At 51.1% G+C, this 17,974-nt stretch overlaps 1 protein-coding gene across 1 annotated transcript in view; it reads left to right on the forward strand.

Annotated features, from left to right (window-relative positions):
* The window catches only part of MYO7B (myosin VIIB), a 78,923-nt gene that overhangs the window by 11,631 nt on the left and 49,318 nt on the right, over nt 1–17,974 (forward strand). The window contains exons 6-13 of the mRNA XM_011941676.1: nt 3,673–3,815; nt 6,303–6,416; nt 8,146–8,299; nt 10,771–10,847; nt 11,892–12,011; nt 12,305–12,447; nt 14,140–14,350; nt 14,789–14,924. Of these exons, the coding sequence (XP_011797066.1) occupies nt 3,673–3,815; nt 6,303–6,416; nt 8,146–8,299; nt 10,771–10,847; nt 11,892–12,011; nt 12,305–12,447; nt 14,140–14,350; nt 14,789–14,924 (1,098 nt within the window). The remainder of the gene's footprint in view (nt 1–3,672; nt 3,816–6,302; nt 6,417–8,145; nt 8,300–10,770; nt 10,848–11,891; nt 12,012–12,304; nt 12,448–14,139; nt 14,351–14,788; nt 14,925–17,974) is intronic.

Below are 17,974 nucleotides of genomic sequence, written 5' to 3' on the forward strand. Positions count from 1 at the left end.
AAAAAAAAAAAAAAAAAATCAAATCAATTTGGGAAATGCTAGATGTGTGTGTTCAGTTGCTGGAACTGAACTGGAAAGCAGTTGCTGGGCCAGGGTGAGGACTGCAACAGGTTTATCGAGGGGTAAACCTGCGGAAGACAAGGTGGGAGGAAGCAGGAGTAGGCAGGATGAGTCTTCAAACTTGGATGCTGCTCAGACCCTTAGGAAGGGGAAAAGGAGAGGAAGCAGCTTGGGTCGGGAGCGGCTCATGCTGTGTTACAGATCTAAGTCTTGGCCAACCCAGCAGGGGGCTCTGGAGCAAACTCCTCCTTAGAAGCCTCCTGCCTTCACCCCGGTGACCCCGGCCTCAGTCTTGTCAGGGCTGCCCAGAAGCCTGTGGCCTCGGCCCCAAGGCTGTCGACTACTGGACAGCACAGTCTCTCTCGTTTCTTTACAATTGAAGTTTGCTTTACACATAGTAAATATTCACCTTTTTCACGTACAGTTTTGTGAGTTTTGACAAACTCATACAGGCCTATGGCTCCCATCATCATCAGGAAGTAGAATGTTCCCATCACCCCCCAGATCTTCCCTCACGCCCCTTCGTAGTCACCCCGTCTTCCCGACCCCTCCCCTGGCAACTACCGATTTGTCTTTCCCCTGCCCCCCTTCACAGTTTTGTCTTTTCCAGAATGTCGTAGAAGTAAAATCACAGGGTTTGTAGCCTTTTGTGTCTGGTTACCTTGGCTATTTGGGATTCTTCCTTGTTGCTGCCTGCATCAGTGATTCATTCCTTTTTAATGCTGAGTAGAATTCCATTGCATGGAGGTACCACAGCTTCTCCACCCGTTTAGGACATCTGGGTTGTTTATCGCTTTCAGCTACTAGGAGGAAAACCTCTATAAACATTCACATACAGGTTTTTCGGTGCACATAGGTCTTTCCCTTGGATAAATATGCAGGAGTGAAATTGTTGGCTCAAAAGGCAAGTGAGCCATTTTACTTTGTCAGAAACTTCCGAAATGTTTTCCAAAGTGGTTGCAGCATTTTGCTCTCTCACCAGCACAGCAGGAACATTCTGGTTGTCCTGTGACCCCACCAGCATCTGGCACGGTGAAGGACATGGTCTGCCCTCTGATATGTGTGGAGCACGCCTGTAACTCCCATGGCCCTGACGATGAAGGATGTTAGCGTCTTTCCGCATGCTTACTTCCCCTCTGTATATCTGCTCGGGTGAAGTGTCGGTTCAGATCTTTTGCCTATTCTTTCATATTCTTTAATTGGTCTATTTCCTTCCTAATGAGTTATTTTTGCTTGTTTGCTTTCTGTTTTTTTGAGACAGAGTTTTGCTCTTGTTGCCCAGGCTGGAACACAATAGCACGATCTTGGCTCACTGCAACCTCCACCTACCGGGTTCGAGCAATTCTCCTGCCTTAGCCTTCCAAGTAGCTGGAATTATAGGCATGCGCCACCACGCCCAGCTAATTTTGTATTTTTACTAGAGACGGGGTTTCTCCATGTTAGTCAGGCTGGTCTTGAACTCCCGACCTCAGGTGATCTGCCCGCCTCAGCCTCCCAAAGTGCTGGGATTACAGGCGTGAGCCACTGTGCCTGGCCACTAGTGAGTTTTAAGAGTTCTTTATGTGTTCTGGATACAAGTCCTTTCTAAGATAGGTGTTACATCTTGTATTGTGTCCGAGTTTGTGGCCTGTCTTTTCATTCTCTAGACAGTGTCTTTTGCAAGGCAGAAGTTTTAAATTTTTAAAGTTCAATTTGTCCTTTTTTTTCTCCTATGGGTCATGTTTTTTTGTGTTGTATCTAAGAAATCTTTGCCTAACCCAGAGATTTTCTCCTACGTTTTTCCTATATGTTTTGTAGTTTTAGATCTTATATTTAGGTTGATGATCCAGTTTATGATTTACATTTGTGATCTGATATTTTTCTATGGTGCAAAGTACACAGCACAGAAAAAAAGACTTTTGGCTGGGCGTGATGGCTTACGCCAGTAATCCCAGAACTTTGGGGGGCTGAGACAGTCAGATCGCTTGAGGTCAGGAGTTCAAGACCAGCCTGGCCAACATGGGGAAACCCTGTCTCTACTAAAAATACAAAAATTAGCTGAGCATGGTGGCGTGCGCCTGTAATCCCAGCTACTCAGGAGGCTGCGGCAGGAGAATCGCTTGAACCCCGGAGGCAAAGTTTGCAGGGAGCCAAGATCGCACCGCTACACTCCAGCCTGGGTGACAGAGTGAGACTGTCTCAAAAGATAAAAGAAAAAAAGACTTTTCTGTCTTTCCTTCCTTCTTTCTTTCTCACCTTCTTTTCTCCTTCCTTCCTTTCTTTTTCTTTTTCTCTTTCTCTTTTTTTTTTGTTTTGCATGTAGATACTCTGTTGTTCCAGTCCTATCTGTCAAAAAGACTATTTTTTCTCTACCGACTTACCTTTGTACCCCTGTCTAAAATCAATTGACCATCCATGTAAGGGACTGTTCCTGGATTCTCTATTATCTTCAATTCCTCTCTCTGTCTATCTTTTTATCAGTGCTACAGTGTCTTGATTTCTGTAGCCTTATAGGAAGTGGTGCAAGCAGAGAGCATGTGCCTTCCAATTTTGTTCTTCTTTTTCAAACTTGGCTATTCTAGATCATTTACCTTTCCATATATAGTATATTTTAAGATCGGCCTGTCAGTTAGCACAAAAAAAAAAAAAAAAAAACTGCCTGCATCAGATTCTTTCTTGAAGAGACACCCAACCAGTCACCCCCACAATGGCCACACTGAGCTCAATAAGCTAAATAGGTTTCATAACTGTGGCACTTCTCAGAGGCTCTGCTGAGAAAGAGAGACACAGTGCTGTGTTTCTTAAACCTACTTCCCCAAGGAACTGTCTTCCTCTGTTTCATGGGACTACGCTGGATGCTGGTATTCTGAAACTGCATCCTAACCATTAATGGGCCATAAAATCAGTCTTCTAGAACAAATCAAATATCATAGAATAGAACACCCCAACACATCACTCTTTGTAAGAACTAGGACTGACTATTTCGTTCTAACTTTGTGTGTGCAAGTGGACATGTATATATACTAGGATGTAATGCAAAATATCTTTCTTACTGCGGATCACATCAGAAGAGCTTGCAGAAACAGCTTTACAAAAAACACTTTGGAACGTGCTGCCTCCTGATCTGACTGCCTCCGTGTGTCCTGGCCTTGACATGCTGTTGCTACTCCTCATGCCAGCTTGGCCTCTCCATATCAGCCTCAGCCCTGCAGCCTGAGCCATCTTTCTAAGCTGCGAATCTGCTCCCACACTCTCTCAGAAGCTTTACTGCCTCCCTTATCACTGCAGAATGATTGCCCAACTTCTGAGACTGGCATTTAGGGCTCTGTGCCATCTGGCCCTACCTACTAACTAGTTCTGTCTACCTTCCACTGCTTTCCTCCTGTATCCCACACTCCGACAAGACTTCTGCATCTGCAAGTGCACTTCATGCTTTCTGACGTCCGAGGTTTTCCCCGATGTTTTTGTCTTCCTCTTAGCGGGCCCTTGGCTGCCATCACTGTCTGGTGCAGCCGTGCACATTCTTCAGTTCGAGCTTGGCCACCTCCTCTGAGAAGCCCTCTTAGATGATCCCACTGAAATTACATTTTCTGCTCTCTGCTCTCATCATGGCCATCGCCTGCTTACTTTCAGCCTTTGGAAACGCCAAGACAATCCGCAACGACAACTCAAGCCGCTTTGGGAAGTACATTGACATCTATTTTAACCCCAGCGGGGTGATCGAGGGCGCACGCATCGAGCAGTTTCTCCTGGAGAAGTCCCGGGTCTGCCGGCAGGTGAGGCCTCCACCTGCCCAGGTCGGGAGTTGAGGGAATGGGGGAGGTTTCCAAGAGGGGCCCCCTTTCACCACTCTCACCTCTCCTCCCCTCTTCCCCAGGGGCCCTCCCAGAACCCACAGGCCACACTGGATAATGAGGGCTCTTCCCCAGTATTTCAGGACAGCAAATGATAGAAATTTTTCCATTTTGAGCGGGGCTCAATGCCACATGCCTCTAATCCCAGCACTTATGGTAGGCCAAGGCAGGTGGATTACTTGAGGCCAGGAGTTCAAGATCAGCCTGGCCAACGTGGCAAAACCCTGTCTCTACAAAAAATTACGAAAAAAAAAAAATTAGCTAGGCAGTGGCACACACCTGTAATCCCAGCTACTTGGGAGGCTGAGCCATGAGAATTGCTTGAGCCTAGGAGGCAAAAATTGCAGTGAGCTGAGATTGCACCACTGCACTCCCACCTGGGCAACAGAGCGAGAGACTGTCTCAAAAAAAAAAAAAAAAGAATTTTCTCCATTTTGAATTTTCCATTCATATAAATTTATTCTTTCTTTGGTGCCTACCATTCCTCATCTCTACTAGAATTAATTCTGAGACTAGGCTAGTTAGGTGGGCTGTATCTTCAGGTGTGTTAGGGGCCATGGTGGAAAGACACAGATGACAGTATCCCAAATGCCACGTGGCCAGGAAGTACAGAGGCACGTGTGCTGTGTTGTCACACCAGGCCCTGTGCTCAGGGGGCCCCTTGCTTGGTTTCAGGCTCTGCTATTGCCTCCTTGAAATTGTTACTAGCTTTTGAGCAAGAGGGCCCCTGGCTTCCTTTTACACTGGGTGATCATGGAGCCAGTCCCGATGGCAGGGATCCCAACACGTGGCACCCACAACAGAAGAAATAGCACCCCAACCTGGTGCTATACTTTTCCTGTTTTATCTCATTTGACCTTCACAACCACGAGAGATAGGACTCTTTATCCCTATTGTACAAATGAGAAAATTGAGTCCAGATAAGTTAGGTCCCTAGTCCAGGGCCACAGAGCCAGCACATGGCGGAGTCTCCCTGCCCTGTCCAGAATCTCCTACCTCTTGATACAGTGGTTGCTGAATTCATAGAACTTGTCACCCAAAATGGTACCCCAAAATGGGCAGGAAATTTCTAAAGCAGGTGAGAAACAAGCCCTGCCCAAGAAAAGAGAGAGATTTAAAAATTATGGCATATCTATACTACAGAGGAGGCGGTGTGTCCACGTTGATGTGAAGGATCACCAAGAGATATATTTAGGTGGAAAAAAAGGAAGTTGCAGAACCATAAATACGTTTTGTGTAAAAAAGAAAGAAAGAAGGAAAGAAAGAAAGAAAGAAAGAAAGAAAGAAAGAAAGAAAGAAAGAAAGAAAGAGAAGACAACTATTTATAGATATGCTATAAGTAAATGTTTTTTAAATGTCTAGGTTCTGGGGTGGGGAGGAGGGGATTTAAGGAAGGGGAAGGCAGGGTGGAAAGGAGCTCTCATCTTTTTGTTTTTTGAGACAGGGTCTCACTCTGTCACCCAGGTTGGAGTGCAGGGGTGCAATCTTAGCTCACCCCCGCCTCTGTCTCCTGGGCTCATGTGATCCTCCCACCTCAGCCTTTTGAGTAGCTGAGACTAGAGGTGTTCGCCACCATGTCCAGCTAATTTTCTTATTTTATGTAGAGATGAGGTCTCACTATATTGCCCAGGCTGCTCTCAAACTCCTGAGCTCAAGTAATCCTCCCGCCTCGGCCTCCCAAAACTGCTGGGATTACAGCCCAAATGAAACTCCCATCTTTTAACACTATTGTATATGCTTCAGATTGTTTGATTTTTATGAGAATGCATTTATAAATAGTGTTTCAAAAAATATGGAAGGCACCCTAGGCAACATGGCAAAACCCCATGCCTACAAAAAATACAAAACTTGGCTGGGCGTGGTGGTGTGTGCCTGTGATCTTAGCTACTTGGTAGGCTGAGGTGGGAGGATGGCTTGAATCCAGGACTTTGAGGCTGCAGTGGGCTGAGATTGCACCACTGCACTCTAGCTTGGATAACAGGGCAAGACTTTCTCTCGGAAAAAAACAAAAAAAATGCCGAAGGCCTAGGGAACCCTGTGGCTGTCAGATCTCTCATGGGCCACTAAGTGCCTGTGAAGACTGTGGGACTATAAGAGAGCCCTGACTCTGTGCCATCACTCCTGGCCTGGGGACTTTGGACACAGCAGTGTCAGGGCTTCGAGGAGCAGTCAAGATGCAGGGAAATGCCTGGCAGAGAGGACTTCTGAGGGCAGGGATGAGACAGCTGCAGAGGCCCAGGATAGGGACAGCAACCAAGCCAGGCTGGACCTGGGTCAGTGCCAGAGCTGCTCCTGGCTGAGAGACTTGGAGCGGAGGCCAGGGCTGGGCTGGACAGAGGCAGTCTGAGGCCCTGAGGCCTCAGGGGAATGGCCCACGGATCTGTCTGGAACGCCCGCTCTCCCTCCCAGGCCCCTGAGGAGCGGAACTACCATATCTTCTACTGCATGCTCATGGGGATGAGTGCTGAAGACAAGCAGCTGCTGAGCCTGGGCACGCCCTCCGAGTACCACTACCTGACCATGGTGAGCTGCCCACCTGCCCCCTCCTAGTAGCCAATGGAAGGGAGGAAAAAGAGCTGGTGCTGCTTCGCCCTCCGTGACAGCTGCAGAGAAGCGCAATGCTGGCCAGGCCCCTGAGGCAGGCCTGGTTCTCTTTCCCTCTCCTCGCCAGCTCCTCTGTGCTGGGAATCACCTTGTCCGCGTGCCTCCCGCTTCTCATCACATGTACCCCATGCCCCAGGCTGGACCTCATCTTCCTTTGGTCCCCACTGGATGACAGGCCCCCAGTGCCCAGTGGGCCACAGGGAGGTGCCCACATGCCTCCTGTTCCTGATTTCACTCCAATGGTCTGTCCTTGCAGGCCCCCTAAAACGCAAGCCCCGAGCCCCAGGAAAGCAAAGCCCTTCCTGTGCTCCCAGCTGCACCTGCCACCTAGGACAGGGCAGCACCACAGCCATCGCTCATTAGCTGAGGTGCCCTGGCCATCAGGGGAACTGCACCTCCTGGTTTATTGACCACGGAGTGGACTCAGAGCATTCCGCCTCTGGGATCTCTCCCATGCAACCCTGTCTCCTGGGTCCACTGCTCCAATGCCTTCACCAGCCCTTGCCTGGACTTCATGGACCCCCCTTACCAGTCTTGACCTCTAATCTGTCATCCACCCTGCAGCAAAGGCACTCTTCCTATAGGAAGGTTTGCACGGTAGTGTCATGCTTTGGATGGCACTGCTGCAGTGACCCCTGTGACCTGTAGGGTAGAAGTCCAAACTCCTCAGCGTGGTCTCCAAGTCCCTCCAGGATCTGCCCCTCTGCTGACCTCTCCCTTCTCAACACCCACCCCAGCCTCCCTGCAGCCCTGTCCCTACCTCCCCACCTCGTGGCCTTGCTCCCATCATCCTCTACCTAAACTGCCCTCTGTCCTCAGAGACAGTGGGGCCAGCTTCGCACCTCCTCCAGGAAGCCTTTCTCCACCTCTCGATAGGGCTGGCCCCAGCCCCTGTAGTCTGGGCACCTATAACAGGCAAATGGCCATGGCACGGTCACTGGCTCCCTGCCTGCTCCCCTGGATGCCCAGCACAGGGCCTGGCCCATGGCGAGCCTTGGAAAGCGTTTCTTTCTTTCTTTTTTTTTTTTTTGAGACGAAGTCTCGCTCTGCCGCCCAGGCTGGAGTGCAGTGGCCGGATCTCAGCTCACTGCAAGCTCCGCCTCCTGGGTTTACGCCATTCTCCTGCCTCAGCCTCTGGAGTAGCTGGGACTACAGGTGCCCGCCACCTCGCCCGGCTAGTTTTTTGTATTTTTTAGTAGAGACGGGGTTTCACCGTGTTAGCCAGGATGGTCTCGATCTCCTGACCTCGTGATCCGCCCGTCTCGGCCTCCCAAAGTGCTGGGATTACAGGCTTGAGCCACCGCGCCCGGCCGGAAAGCGTTTCTTAAAGGAACAAACCCACAGCGTCCCCCAGAGAGACAAGGCAGGCTCGAGTAGGGACGAACGACAAATAGAGGATCAGAGAAGAAGTGTGAGTTGGCCAAGGTCACACAGTGGCCAGATGCTGGTGCTGGCTGCAAGGCCTGATCATGCTGTGGCTACTGTGTCATGATTCTCCCTCTGAAAAGAATTGTATGTGATTTCTGAGCATGGACCCTGCCCGGTCCACCCAGTGCCTGTGAAGTGCAGTGTCTCAGCCTTGCTGGCCCCAGGATGGAGGCGGTGGGGCAGGGGGTGGCCCCATTAGCTGAGGCTCCCTGTCCCGCAGGGGAACTGCACTTCCTGTGAGGGGCTCAACGACGCCAAGGACTATGCCCACATCCGCTCGGCCATGAAGATCCTCCATTTCTCCGACTCCGAGAGCTGGGACCTCAGCAAGCTGCTGGCTGCCATTCTCCACCTGGGGAACGTGGGGTTCATGGGTAATGGCGGTTCTGCCCCAACTGCACCCTTGGGAAGGGAGGGGGCAGGGGACAGGAGCAGGAAGGCATCTCTAGGGGTTCTCACAGGAAGGGTCCTGTGGTCCAACCAAGGCCTGGAAAAATACATCTAAAAAATCCAGCTGTGATTTTGGAGGCCTCGTGAGGTGAAGGGGAAAATGTCAAAGCTTAAGGTCCTCCACAGGTGGAGACTGTGGCCAATCATCCCCCACTGTTAGCTGGGACCCCAAAGGGCTTCCCCCTTAAGGTTCAGGTAAGCCAGAGTAAACAAATCCATGCATGAACTTGCAAACCAGGTTGTGAGCATGGGGCGGTCTGGGGATTAAGGTGTCCTGACCCGTGAACACCCCCAAGCACCTAACGGAAGTTACTGACAGTCCTCGCTGAAAGAAAACACCAGCAAGTTAGATTACAAATGATTCCTGCAGGTAGTTTTTCAAACACAACATCCAGCATGAAGCCAGGAAGAGATAGGAACAAGGAAATGAGATACTATGAACAAGAACCGACAGAAATAATAAACAGTAGAAATCGATCCACAAAGATTTCAAAGGTGGAATTATTAGACACAGACTGGAGAAGTTCTGCTTCCTTTGCTCAAGAAAAGAAGCAGCCAAGCTTGAAAATTTAGACAGCGAATGAGAAACTTTGAAGACATTACAGATTTATAAACGAACCACATAGAAATTCCATTCTAAAATAAAAAAATACGATAACCAAAATGAAGAACCCAATGGATGGTTTAAGGGATTCTGTGCCTGTCTAGGAGAGGAAATGTGTGAGCTGGAGGGAAAGTCAGGAGAAACTGTGAGTACGGCATGGAGAGAGGAAAGGCGGGAAATGTCAGAGAGAAGGTGGAGACTGGGAGGACGCTGTGGGCAGAGGGAGCACACCTTTCCTTGGAGTCCTAAAGGAAAGGAGAGACAAAGGGGCAGAGGCAATATTTGAAGAGATTAGGGCTGGTTCTAGAATTGAGGAGAGACCATTCACAAAGCAATGGGAAGGGAAAGACTTTTCCAAAAACTGTTGTGGAGCAATAGGGTGTCTGTATAGAAAACAAGAGCTTGGGCCACCATCTCACGCCGCATGAGAACACTGCCTCCAGGTGAGCTGCAGCTGGGCTGAGCTGTCATCTACCAACCAGACTGCACACTTCAGCCAGGGAAACGTGGGTGCTAACCAGAGGTGGGCACCGGAGCCTGGGACAGCATCAGAAACACGACACTGAGGGAGTGAAGCAGGCACAAGAGAACGCAGACAGATCCACTAACATAACATTTGTTTGTTTGTTTGTTTTTGAGACAGGCTCTTGCTTTGTTGTCCAGGCTGGAGTGCAGTGGTGGGATCTCAGTACACTGGAACCTCCGCCTCCCAGGTTCAAGTGATTCTCTCAACTCAGCCTCCTGAGTAGCTGGAATTACAGGGGCCCGTCACCACAGCCTGGCTAATTTTTGTATTTTTAGTAGAGATGGGGTTTCACCATATTGGTCAGGCTGGTCTTGAACTCCCGACCTCAGGTGATCCTCCTGCCTTGGCCTCCCAGAGTGCTGGGGTTACAGGCGTGAGCCACCACAACTGGCCCACTAACATCACATTTAAAAGCAGGCACATTAAATGCTGCTTAGGGACTCTATGTAGGGAATAAAAAGATAAATAAAAAGCTAGGGAGTTTGAAGTTGGGAGGGTGCTTGCCTCCGGAGAAGAGGGACACAGTCTCAGCCCGCGAGGACCTCAGAGGGCTGTGGGTGCTGGCAGAGCCTAGACTTGGCTTTAGCGGTGGTTCCATGGTGCTGACTTTATTCTTTACGACACAGCTTTGTGTTTTATGCACTTCTTTATCTGTATATTTTATGTCACAATTTTTTTCAGTTTAAAAAAGAAAAAAAGCAAAAACAAAGAGACCCAAAGGTCCCCTCCCCCACCAGCCTGGCATGTCCTAAGCTGGAAATGGTTGAAGAGGAGGAACCGGAAGCTGGGAGGCCAGTCAGGAGACGGTTGCAGTAGCGCGGGGCCTGGCTTACAGCTGGAGCTCCATTAGTGCTTTGCTTCCTGTGACTGAAAGAGTGATGAAATGTTCGGGTTTCTACACCCAGCAGCATGGATTGAGGGGCCTGATGGCTCATCTCTTCAGCGCCAGTGTCTGCTGTGTTTCCCAAGTCAGACGTCTCCCTCCAAATAGGCCCACCTTTCTTCAAACTTCCCTTCGACACAGGGCCCTGGTCCCCTTAAGAGGAAGTGGTCTGCCAGGTTCACAAACAGCTAAGGTGTGAATGACCCATGGTCACGGGGCCGTTGGCTCCCTAAAAGAGAGGACCCTGGGAGAGGCTGTGGCTCATGCCGGGGCAGCTGTTCTCCTGAGTGGATCTGGGGCTACCGTGGGCCCGGGCCTGTCGGGACCTGGCTCCATCGCTCCAGGCTGCTTTCCCACTCAGGACTCCTGATTCTCTCTCTAGCTTCGGTCTTCGAGAACCTGGATGCCTCAGACGTGATGGAGACGCCTGCCTTTCCCACTGTGATGAAGTTACTGGAGGTAGGGCTGCTGTGTCCACAGCTTCCATTTTGGTGGGTGGCCCCAGAGGTCTGGGCAGACAGACCCCTGACACCTGATTCTCATAACCCTACCCAGGCCCCCACCCCTCTCCCAAAAACCCCTCCCTTCTGTATGCTGCAGGTGCCTGAGGGCGGGCGCAGAGTGGGGCAGTGCCACACAGAGCAGCGGATTGGCCAGTTTGGCTTTAACGAATGTTCCCTCCCTTTCCCCACATCCCCTTCTGCTTGTCAATGGCCCTGTCTCAGCGTCCTCGCCCTCCGCCCTGTCCAGTCCCTACGCTCCCCACTCGGACCCCAACCTACCCATCAGACCAGCCCTGTCTGGGCCCTCACCCTGCAGGGCTTCTCCCAGGGTTGTGCTATTCTGGGAGACTGGAATGTGAGTCCGGGGTCCATCCGTTTAGCCTTCCTGGTTGTTTCCCAGGCCAAATGTAGCCTCAGCTTAAAGGAAGGGCAGCAGGCCCTGAGTGAGGGGCTACCTCTGCAATGGGGACATGGCAGTGCCCCATGTCACCCCCACTGACAGTTCTGGTGGAAAATTAATAGAATCAGGAGCAAGAAATAAATACATAAAGTAAGCAATCACATTAGGTACATTTCGCTATTAACAGTCTTCTTTTGGTTCGAGGGCACTCAGAAACTCTGGGTTTTGTCAGCTCCAGTGGAGGGCTGGCCCAGCACACTGACTTGCTGCTTTAGACTCTCAGCCTTCAGGCGGGATTGATTTTAGCAGGGACATGCCTGAGGTCTGGCCTCAGAGCCCTCCCTCACTCTGGTTTTCCAAGGCCAGCCTGGGGGAGCCAGCCCCTTTCTCAGCCCCCGGGAGACCCACTAAGGGTTTGGCCCACCGAGCTGGAGAATCCTTCCCTAACAGCTCCCAGGGCCCTGGCCCTGGCCTCGGGCACTGCCCACCCTCGCATAGGTGCTTGATCATGAGAGGGAACAAGACTTAGCAGAAGCGGGTCAGAGTGCTGGGCCAGGGACTGCTCCACGGGTGCGACACAGCCCCCACCTGCCTCCCCAGGTGCAGCACCAGGAGCTCCGGGACTGTCTGACCAAGCACACCATCCTCATCCGAGGGGAGTTCGTCACCAGGCCCCTGAACATCGTCCAGGCTGCCGACCGGAGGGATGCCTTTGTCAAGGTACAGAGCTGAGACAGCAGGGCTCACATGGCCATCTGTTGACCATGGCTCTGCTCCTTGCTGTGCCGGTGGAGGGCAGGATGAAGCAGAGGGCCCTGGGCAGGTCTTCACTCTGCCAGTCACCTGCCTGGTGACCACGGACTCCTCAGCCTCTTGGGCCCGGGTTTCCTGCCTTTGAAGGAGGGATAACATCTGCAGTAGGTCCAAGACATTTGGCCTCTCCAGGTGAACTTGGAGTTGACCTCCTCCTGAGCCTCCAAGCCCAGGATTCTCCCACCCCTGTGTCTCTCCAGGGCATCTATGGGCACCTCTTCCTGTGGATTGTCAAGAAGATCAATGCCGCCATCTTCACGCCACCAGCTCAGGACCCCAAAAATGTGCGGAGGGCCATCGGCCTCCTGGACATATTTGGCTTTGAAAATTTCGAGAACAATAGGTATGAAGATCTCAGATCCCAGCCCCACTGCTTCCAGAAAACAGAAGATAAGCCAGTTCCTCTCGAAGGGGGCAAGTTGGAGGGGAGCCATCACCCTGCACCCAGGCCTGGCAAGTCCCAACAGGTCTGCGTGCTCTGCATGGGGTGGCTGCTGTGCCCTGCCATCTAGAGAAGGCCGTACAGCTAAAAGCTGTCCCTGAGAGCCAGGCTGACACCCGGCATTTGTCACCCCTCTTGGACCACCTGCTCTCCTCATGAGCCACAGTGGATTACCACACGAGGTCAGGGTTGAAACAGAAATCAGTAACATGGATTCATCTGCATCTGGCTGGTTTATCATCTTAGGTAGTGGGAGAAGCTAGATGCACTCGTGGACCATCCCTGACTTTTTAGTTTGTGGGGTAAGGCAAGGCAGGACTCCTCTGACCTGGTGTCCCAGTGTCCTGGCACCCCAGACTAGAAGCTGGAGAGCTGTAACCAGGAGGCAGATCAGAAAATAGCTGCCAGGTGCGACTGTGATGAAGGCTGGGGGTCGGATAGACAAAGGTGGTGAGGGAACCAGGCGACAGAGACAGGCCAGGCCAGGCCAGATGATGCCCAGTGGTACTATCACCAGCAAGAGGAGTCCCATGAAGACTGGGATAAGCAGGCTGGCAACACTGGCTTTGCAATTTAGCTTACCTGAACCAGCTCATTGAAAGGGCTTGATGGGACAGAGACTGGGCCACTGGCCCTAGGAAGCAGAGGCCTCTGCGCCCTGTCTGAGGAGCCAGGGGGCTAGCCTGACCTTGCATGCCCCTGCCCAAGGCTTGTCTCCAAGTGAGGTCTGATCTGGGAGTGATTTAGAAGGCCCCCCTTGGACAGCCAGGATTGTCAAGACACAAGCCATTCCACATGCAAGCACGCTGGGATCTCAGCCCTCCCAGGGCCAGCCGGGGGTGCAAGGCAGGGGCCTGCTCACTGCAGTCACGTGGGAGAGGCAGGGCTGGCAGGACTTAGCCCAATGCCCTCTCTAAGGCATAGAGAGCTCAAGTATGATTCAGATCATTGGCATCTGGCCCTGGGAGGGACAGGTGTTGAAGATAGCATGGGCCAGACTTTGGCAACTGACGGGAACTGGACAGGAGGGACAAAGATGGAAACTCCTCAGTTTCTGACTTGAGCCGGCGGTGGGAGGTGGAGGGGCCATTTCCCAAGGCAGGGAATGCAGGAGGAAGTGCAGGTTGGAGGATCCGGGATCGGAGGCAGTAGGGTGTATGCCTGGTTGATGCAGGGGGGCCCGGCAGTCAATGCTGGGTCTCCGGAAGCTTATCTTCATACCAAGGCTCATGGGTGGGGCTGCTAGTGTGCACTCAGACCACAGGAATTGTTTCAGTATCAGGTCAGGAGGCCTGGCAGAGGACCCAGCAGGCGGCTGTGAGAAGCCGAAGGCAAGGACTTGATGATATGCTGAGCCTCCTCGTTTCTCTGTCTTTATGCCGTGGGGTGGAAAAAGTGACGGTGATGGAGGCAGTCAGAGGAGAGAGGGTGTGCAGGAATGAGTGTGCATCTGTGTGTACATGAGATGTGCATCTGTGGGCATATCTGTATGCGGCTGTGTGCAGATGGCTGGTGATCCTTTGGCTCCAGCCTGATGCAGCGGGGACTCAGCTGGCCCCGCTCCACCCCTGGGCAGTGACCTTGCCTTCACAGCTTCGAGCAACTCTGCATCAACTTCGCCAACGAGCACCTGCAGCAGTTCTTTGTGCAGCACGTGTTCACCATGGAGCAGGAGGAGTACCGCTCGGAGAACATCTCCTGGGACTATATCCACTACACCGACAATCGGCCCACCCTGGACCTGCTGGCCCTCAAGCCCATGAGCATCATCTCCCTCCTGGACGAAGAGAGCCGCTTCCCACAGGTGTGTGTTCTGCCGACCTTCTGGTGGAGGCCCTGCGATGGGTCTCCTCTTGGAGGCTGGGAAACTCCACTTGGGTGGGCCGCTTGTTCTGAGAGTTACTGAAACCTCTGCCAGGAATAAGCAAAAGAGCCCCAGCCTAACTAGACAGTCCGTCCTCTCCAAAGCCCACTTCTCTGACTGCTGGGGTCCTCAGACAATAGTTCAGAGAGTGGAGCAGAAGAGCTGGTCATGGAGGGTGGCAGACCCGGCCTCTGCTCCCAGCTCAGCCCTCACTCTGCAACAAATCACTGATCCCTGGGCATTAGTTTCCTGTCTATACAGAGGCCCTCAATCATTCTGAGCCCAGATTGCTTTGCCTCCATGAGGAAGCCCTGGAGCCTGACCTCCCTATGGCTGGACTCTGGGACCTCAGCACATAGGGTGTCTGGCTTCTTCCAGGGGACAGATCTCACCATGCTGCAAAAACTGAACAGTGTCCACGCCAACAACCAGGCCTTCCTACAGCCCAAGAACATTCACGATGCAAGATTTGGCATTGCCCATTTTGCTGGCGAGGTGTACTACCAAGCAGAAGGTGGGTGCAGCTCCTCTCCTGCCCCTTCCAAATTGGGACCGGGTTCCAGGGAGACCAGGGAAAGCAGGCTCAGAGGACGAGGCTACTTTGCAGCTCTAGCCGTGGGGCAGAGGGATGAGTAGTATGGCTTCTACTGGAGAAAGAAAATGGAATGGACCAGGCATGTTTTGCTTTGATTTTGGTAACAACTCTATTGAGATATAATTCACATACCGTGTTATTTACCTATTTTAAGTGTACAACTTGACTGTAGTATATCCAGAGTATATTAATGATTGCCACCATTTTAGAACTTTTTCACCACCCGTAAAAGAAACCCCTCATGAGCAATCACTCCCATTTCCCCCAATCCTGGGCAACAACTATTTTCTGTCTCTATGGATTTGCCTATTCTGACTTTTTGCATAAATGGAACCATACAATACATGGTCTTTTGTGGCTGGTTTCCTTCACTTAGCATCATGTTTCCTTTCTTTTGAGACGGAGTCTCGCTCTGTTGCCCAGGCTGGAGTGCAGTGGCACGATCTCTGCTCACTGCAAGCTCCGCCTTCCAGGTTCACGCCATTCTCCAGCCTCAGCCTCCCGAGTAGCTGGGACTACAGCTACAGCATGCCCGCCACCACGCCCGGAAATTTTTCGTACTTTTTTAGTAGAGACGGGGTTTCACCGTGTTAACCAGGATGGTCTCGATCTCCTGACCTCGTGATCCACCCGCCTCAGCCTCCCAAAGTGCTGGGATTACAGGCGTGAGCCACCGTGCCCGGCCAGCATCATGTTTTCAACGTTCATCTATGTTGTAGCACGTGTCAGTGCTCCACGTCTTTTCATTGCAGAAAACATTCCATTATCTGGAATGTTTGTTTATCTCGTCATCAGTGGATGGACATTTGGGTTTTTTCCACTTTTTGCCTATGATGAATAACACAGCTATGAACACCCATGTACAAGTGTTTGTGTGGGCGTATGTTTTCATTTCCCCTGGGTATCTACCTAGCAGCAGAATTGCTATGTCATTTAATAACTCTATGTTTAACTGTTCGAGGAACTGCCAAACTGTTTTCCAAATGGCAAAATGTTACCATTTTACATTCCCACTAGCAATGTATGAGGGCTCCAGTTCCTCTGCATCCTCGCCTACACATGTGATTGTCTGTCTTTTTTATTATAGCTACCCTAGTGGGTTTGAAGTCTCAATGTAATTTGCATCTGCACCCCCCCAGTGGCTGATGATGTTGATCGCCTTTTCATATGCTTGTTGGCCATTTGCACATCTTCTTTGGAGGGATGTCTATTTAAACGCTCTGCCCGTGTTCTCATTGGGTTATCTTTTTATTGTTGAGTTGTGAGAGTTCTTTATTATTCTGGATACAAGTACCTAATATGTGACTGGTAAATTATTTTCTCATTCTGTGGATTGTCTTTTCATCTGCTTGATGGTGTCCTGTGAGGCCCAAAAAGCTTTCATTTTGAAGCAGTCCAACTTATCTATTTTCCTTTCTTTACTTGTGTCATATCTAAGAGTCCAGGGTCAAATATAAGGTCGTGAAGATTTATCCCTATGTTTTCTTCTAAGATTTTTTTAGTGTTAGTTTTTACATTAGGTCTTTGACCCATTTTGAGTTAATTTTTGGGATATGTTGAGAGAGGGTCAGTAATGGTCTTGATTGAAGAAGTGAAGGCCTGGGGTGGTCACCCTATGGGTGTGCTAAGAAAAACGAGGAAGGTGATCATGGGCTGCTGTGGTCAGGAAAGCGGGGCGGCCAGAGGGTCACTCTCTGCACCTCATGTGGAGAAGTGAAGAGGTGTTCTGGTCTATTTAAACTGGGGACAGGAATCCAGGGATGATTCTTTTGAATAGAGGGTGGTCATTTACTCAGAACAGGCTAGGCATTGGGAAGCCAGGGGAGAAAGGGAAAGGTGCCGTGGCTCCTTCATAGTTCCTGCTAGATCCTGGCTTTGGGCTCTCGGAAAAGGAAGAGGCTGGAGCCAATCGGACCTGCAGGATCCTGGGACACAAAAAAGATACGGAGCCCATCCTCCATGGGGCAATTCAAGGCTGAGCTTTATTTTTTGAAATGATAGGAAACTTACATAATGCTAAGATTAAGGTGGATTCTTTCTAGATTTTCTGGTTGCAGAATTCTAGAAATATTACTTAAAGCTAAGCCTTCTTTTTATTTTGGATACCCTGTTGTGCTAATACCTCGGCTTCACTTACTCTGACTATTGGAATACTGAACCCAGGAGTGTCTCAACCCTCCCCACCCCAAAAACATCCAGGGAGCTCCCTGCCCCTGGTGGGGAACTCTGCCTGAGCCTCAGGTGCGCAGGGTGTCACTGAGTGTCCCCCTGGTGCTGCTCCCCTCACAGACACCTGCAGGAAGAGGTGGGAAACAGGCTCCCTTCCCTCTCCCACGCTTGACTCTGCCTCTCCAGATCCACAGCAGGCTGTGCAGGTGTGCACAGGGCATACCACTAAAAGCTGGGCTGACTTAAGGGGAGCAAAGTGAAAGAGGAAAGTCAGGGTCGTGCCCTTGGGAGTTGGTCCTTAGAGACCAAGCAGTGCCAGCCCTGGCCTCATGGAGCCTGGCTTTGAGGAGCAGCTCCTCTTCTCAGTGTGGTTCTGTCCCTACTGCAGGACTAAGCCATTCTGAATTATGGCTGAAGGGGAGATATGGGATCTTCTCATCCCCTGGAGCCGTGCCTGTCTTAGTCACTAGGGCAAGAGTAACAAACACCACAGATTGAGTGGTTTAAACAACAGCAATTACTGTCTTGGGGTTCTAGAGGCTGGAAGTCCAAGATCAAGGTGTTGGCAGGTTTGATCCCTTATGAGGCCTCTCTCCTTTGTATGCAGATGGCCATCTTCTTCCTGTGTCCTCATATGGCCTTCCTTCCCTCTGTTTGTGTCTGTGTCCTCATCTCCCCTTCTTTTCTTTCTTTCTTTTTTTTTTTTTTTGAGATGGAGTCTCACTGTGTCACCCGAGCTGGAGTGCAATAGTGTGATCTCAGCTCACCGCAACCTCTGCCTCCCAGGTTCAAGTGATTCT

The sequence above is a fragment of the Colobus angolensis genome, unplaced genomic scaffold (genome assembly GCF_000951035.1).
Source record: "Colobus angolensis palliatus isolate OR3802 unplaced genomic scaffold, Cang.pa_1.0 Scaffold20, whole genome shotgun sequence".
NCBI classification, from domain to species: Eukaryota; Metazoa; Chordata; class Mammalia; order Primates; family Cercopithecidae; genus Colobus; species Colobus angolensis.